The 5,681-nt window shown below is 32.0% G+C and overlaps 1 protein-coding gene across 2 annotated transcripts; it reads right to left on the bottom strand.

Moving 5' to 3' along the window:
• Positions 1-446: 446 nt before the first annotated feature.
• LOC132759869 (uncharacterized) lies at positions 447-3,504 on the bottom strand. Of its 2 annotated transcripts, none has more exons than XM_060751728.1 (4): positions 3,045-3,504; positions 1,734-1,927; positions 1,391-1,492; positions 447-995 (listed from the first exon to the last, which is right to left on the bottom strand). In XM_060751728.1, the coding sequence occupies exons 1-4, from the start codon at positions 3,049-3,051 to the stop codon at positions 666-668; spliced, it is 633 nt and encodes a 210-aa protein (XP_060607711.1). In that variant the 5' UTR covers positions 3,052-3,504; the 3' UTR covers positions 447-665. The 2 variants fall into 2 exon arrangements, with proteins under 2 accessions (XP_060607711.1, XP_060607710.1); XM_060751727.1 differs by lacking the exon at positions 3,045-3,504 and adding an exon at positions 2,881-2,956.
• Positions 3,505-5,681: the final 2,177 nt, after the last annotated feature.

The raw sequence follows: 5,681 nt of genomic DNA, 5'->3' as shown, positions 1-5,681 counted from the left end.
TTATGAAAACCTTTTTAGGTTTTTTTTTAAAACTATTTTAAGGAAATAAAAGTAAATCTTTTTTCTTGATAACAAATATATTTCCACATTTTTTACAGCAATGATCTCAACGATTTTTAAGTCCGGCGTGGTTGCAAAGGGAATTAGTAATTAAAATCTATATATTCCGTATCTTATTATTACAATTTTGGCCACGAAGCTATAAATGCATCTTTTCCTTTTTTGTCAAAGCTACCTAATAATAAATTATTTCCTACTTTTTATCGTCAACTAACTAAAACTTCAACTACATTTCTATGTAGCACGTTGATCTTTTGACCTGCGCAGATTGCACATGCGCGAGAAAATACTACATCCGGTCAATTTTTCATAGCAACTTATTGCGTCGAAAAAGTCTAAATGACAAATAGATTTCTTAATTTTATTTATTGATAGTTTATTGATAACATCACATATAAACATTTTACAATGAGATAACAAAGAAATGATAGTGATAAAAAGAGCAAATATTGTGTATAAGTATATGAGGTAAAAATATCAACAAATTTGGAAAGCATAAAAACTACATCCAATGAAAAATATTAGATTTAAAATATTGCACGTAGCTAAATGTGAAGTGATATAAAAGTTAGTCTTGAAATACACATTGGGGTATCAATGTTTAACTAAATTAAATCAATGACGGATAATGATTCGTCTAATAACGAATGTGCATTCCGTAACAGAATGTAGACGGTATTTCTTATATCTTCACATCTCAATTCAGTATTCCTGAAGTTTACCACGCTTGTTTCACAGTGTTGTTGATCCATAACCTGGCCAAAACTTTCTTGTACAATCCACCATTTGCTTAAAAGTCGGTGTTTTATTCTATGATGTAATTGTTCGAACGGTATACAGCATTCATCTACAGCTTTAGATGCAAACAAACACCAGATTTTGTTATAAAGATGGAGAAAATCCGTCATTTTTAAGTACATGTTTGTAAACGAATTCTGAAAGTAAAGAGTAATCTTGAAATATGAGAACAAATATCATCAAAGAAAAGCTGCATTCAACGAACGAAGCGCCCTCACCCCATCTCCCAAACCCATTCAGCGTCTTCAGCCCATCCCCTAACCCCTTCAAAAACCACCGACGCAGAATCCAGCGGTGCATCAAATAAAAACAGGTGTGAGTACAAGTTAACAATTCAGTAAAGGAAATAAAAGAGTGTAGTTTATAAAATAAAACACACTCAGAGATAAGACTGTAAAAGGAATGGAACCAGAGGGCCTGAGGAAGAGTGGCGATCAAATACAAGTGTATTTTAGAGTAGATAATTTTATGTAAAACGAGCTATCAAATCATTAAGCCTTTAAACATTTATAAACCATAATGAACAACTAACCTCACTGTGAAAATTGTCTGCATCATGTAAACCAAGAATATTTGTCAAACTTTCTTGTTGAAGACGTAGCACAATGTTATCACATCGTATAATTTCTGTTTCCTATTTAATAAAATTTGAATTTACATGAATGATTAAAAACACGCATCGTTAAAGGAAATAATGTAATCAAAATATAATGATATAATGAAATGTTGCATATATTTTAAGTGCAGTACTTTAATTTATTAGTGCTGTATTGTTATTGTATATTTAGCATAACAAAAAGTATGAACACTAATCTTCTGATTTGTATGTTTCATTAGCGAAGTATCTGAAGATCAAAATTTACAAATATACTCACAAATTCTGTAGTTTTGTTTTCTATTTCGTCAATTAAATGACGTGTAATTCGTCTCAAATTTCGTTGAAATGATATGGTGAATTCTGTAACTCCCAATGTATTGCCCGGATGTACGGGGTCGTGACACTGATTATACCGGAAGTGACCAGAGCACGCCCAATGTTGTGAAGAGGTCCTTGTTGGTGTTGATATAACTAAAACAAATATAAAACACCGTCTGTTACATTATTTTGTTCTTTATATTGATGTTTTAACAATTAAATACTCTATAAATCCTTTTTTGTCATGTAACAATCCAAAGTTCTTTTGAAATAAACTAACAAATGGCGTGTTTGCAACTTTATTCCTGACTTAATTGTAGGCGGTGTATGTATAGGAATAAAGTAAGTAAAAGACGTCTCTCGTTTTAGACAATAAACTTTTTTCATAGTGTGTTCTTTGCGATGATATGCTACCGTGAACCGGCCTATATTTTACAGAAATATCCAATTTTAAACGAATGGACGCGACAATGTAAAACGCCAATCAACATTTAGTTTTTCTCCAAAATAGTTTTCATGTAAGTGAACTGTAAAAAGTAAGCAAATTGATTTGAAACTCAAGTAAATCTAAATTACATCCTGAATGACACTGCGTTATTGTTAAAAGTAGTACTTTATTCGCGCCAATTTTAAACATGCGGTTGTTTTGTGGTAGGACACTCGCTTCTGGTTGAATATTGAGTTTAATATATAGTAATTATAAGCGATTCTCGGTCTGTTATGAGCTCCATTCCTTAAAGAAATCCACGAGAATCAAAAACAATTTCCTGATCAATGCACCCGTATAACACTATTTCATAAAATGACAACACATGTCAAACCATCACATATATAATGTGCCCAGCCCAATAATTGCTGAGACAACAGACACTTTCATAACTAAATTAATTAAAAGCAAACTATAGCAAGACGTTCAGATTTATATTATCATATTAAAATTGCAAAGATAGTAACTAAATACAAATCTTATAAAACTGTACAAAAATAGAATGAAAACATTTTTAAGGAAACATCATAAAAAGGTCGCTGAAATAAACTTTTTTTTACAAGGTCTTCTTTTAAACTGTTTTGTTATGCTATATAAAGTGCAAAAACTTGAATCTTACTGCAGTGTGGCAATACAAACGCCACTAGGTAAAATAATTTATAACTCATTATAAATTGTCTTTTAAAACGTTTCCACTGTCAGACATTTAAGTTGTAATATAAAAAAGAAAAAGAAATGATATATATATATATAGTGAAAAGTTAATAAACTTTTACAACTCACTGGACATTTGAAATTGTAATTCCAAAATATATTTTCCGAGTCTTTTAATGATTTATTTACTTAACAGCTAATAGGAAAGGAGTTGTGATTAAATCAAAGAATTTCGCTTATCTTGCCCACGACTTTCTTAATTATAAAAGGGAAAAGAAGGTTAGATTAGGAAATGGACTTTCGACAGATGGCTTAATGGCATGTGACCCGCGGTTATACCGAGTTTGTTATATGATATCCCACTCATTGTTTCAAAATCAACCAACTTGCGTGTTGATTGTTAGATTTTAGAACATGAAACTATGAAACCTTTGCGATTTTATTATCATCATAACAGAACAAAGACTGTTTTAACTGCCGACTTTAGTACGTTAACATAAGTCGTATACAAGCAAACAACTAGACACGCACATACACAGCCAGTTTTAGAGTAATGATATAGCAATAGATTTACATGTTAAGAGAGCTTATAGCAATAGAAAGTTCCCCTTTTTCTATATTTACCCCCGCTCTCCCACCCAACTCCCGCTTGTCAATTGTTCCAGGCATTTCGGGGGGGGGGGGGTCATTATTCCACATAATTTAACAAAGTATGCAAATACAAATAAAACAGCTAATTTATGTGAATTATTTTCATTATTTAATATAATGAGACATTTCTATCCAATCTTAAGCACATGATTTATTGGAAATAGTCCAAAAAATGGCAGTCAGGTGAAGTGAAAATTGCTTTCTGAAAAGCATCTATATATTTACGTGAGCAACATGTTTTACTGACACATGTTGTATAAACGGTTGTTTTACTAAATTTATAAGCGGTTGTAAGCCCATATAACCAATACATCAAGGCCAGGGTTTTATTGTAAACAACCGTTTATACACAGCCATATAACATATCAGATATCTTTGCCATATAACATATCAGACATCTTTGCAATATAACATATCAGACATCTTTGCAATGTAACATATCAGACATCTTTGCAATATAACATATCAGACATCTTTGCAATATAACATGTCAGACATGTTTGCAATATAACATGTCAGATCTCTCCCATATAACATATCAGACATCTTTGCAATATAACATATCAGACATCTTTGCAATATAACATATCAGACATCTTTGCAATATAACATGTCAGACATGTTTGCCATATAACACAGTTTATATATAAGTATCACCGTGTTAAACGTGCAAAAAACTAGTATCTATATAGGTGGCTATATGTTTATGGTGAAATAGTTATATTTACATGTTTACAGTAAAAATACACGTATATGGTCGTGTATTATTTTCGTAGACTCCCAAATAAGTTGTCATATCTCGGTATGATATTTCATAAAGTCATGCTTGTCATTTTAAACACATGCTGATTTATTACTGGCACCAAAGCCGCTTATGAAATGTTTATAAAACTTTCCAATACTTCCCAACACCTCCATATACAAAGTCATCGATTTCTGTGATATAAAAGTATACCTGAAACCGGAAACATATGCTATATAGATTGAAATACTTTGTAGAAATCTGTCTATTTTTATTCTAAATAAACACCTACAAGCTGTGTATAACCAAATATACATGTATTCTACTAGTTTTACATTATATTCACTTCTTACACCACTCAAAATTTTGGCACAAAGGAGATTAGCGGTGTTTATCTGACAATGGGTGTTTATCTGCCTATGTATATTAATCATTATATCAGATGGGGTTACTGACCAAGGCTACCTGGGGGTGGGAGACACGTGAGTGGGAGAAAAGCGAAAAAAGTGCGCGTTTTTTTAAGATTGAACCTCCATTATGTACATGTGAACAGTGTAGGTGTGGGGGCCGCTATCATAGAAAGAGGACAGGTTGTTTGTTTGTTTGTTAAATTGGGTTTTACGTCACACCGACACATAAGAGAACAGGTTGAAATCTGAGGTTGAATTTTGATTTCCTATTGTTTTTTTTTAACGTCGAACAATCCTTTTCGTTACTTTGCTGATTTAATGAATCCACCTTAGATATTTAAGAGGACTTTTTTAACATGACAATTACATTTTAAATTTGTTTAAGGCAATATTCGTATGATATAAATGTTTATAAATAAATCAGAGACCAATCAGTTTATCTTTCAATCAATACATATGGTTTTCAAAACAACTGGAGGATTCGTTACAAACCAATACTGAGGGAACTAAGTCAACTTGCTTGTGACTGTTATTTTCATTACACGTATGGAAAGTAATAGGCCTATTAAATTAGAATGCCGTTTGGACGATTGACCATTTTAAATGTTTTGATGAGGTTGTACACTACGGCCAATAATGACACACAAATAGTTCAGCAAGCTCGAAAACGTATCTTCCTGCAGAGCTGGTCGGGAATGCAGCCATGAAGCCCGGGCCTGAATCAGCAACTGTATTGATCGGCTAAATGTACGTGTGCGACTGTTCTTTTTAGATGATAAAATGATTAACAAAGTCAACATTAGTAAAGAAATTCTATAGTTTTTGGTGTTACATTTCTACGTCGTAATTATGATATGTAAGCATTCCTTTTTTATACCGTTCATATATGATATATACTAATATGTAATAGAGGAAGAGTGTAAAGCGTTAGTATCAATATACATATTCAAGTTCAAATTGTTG

Source organism: Ruditapes philippinarum, unplaced genomic scaffold (assembly GCF_026571515.1).
Source record: "Ruditapes philippinarum isolate M1 unplaced genomic scaffold, ASM2657151v2 ctg350_1_1_1_1, whole genome shotgun sequence".
Taxonomy (NCBI): Eukaryota; Metazoa; Mollusca; class Bivalvia; order Venerida; family Veneridae; genus Ruditapes; species Ruditapes philippinarum.
Note: the sequence above shows the minus strand (reverse complement) of the source record. Positions and strands in the feature narration are given on the sequence as shown.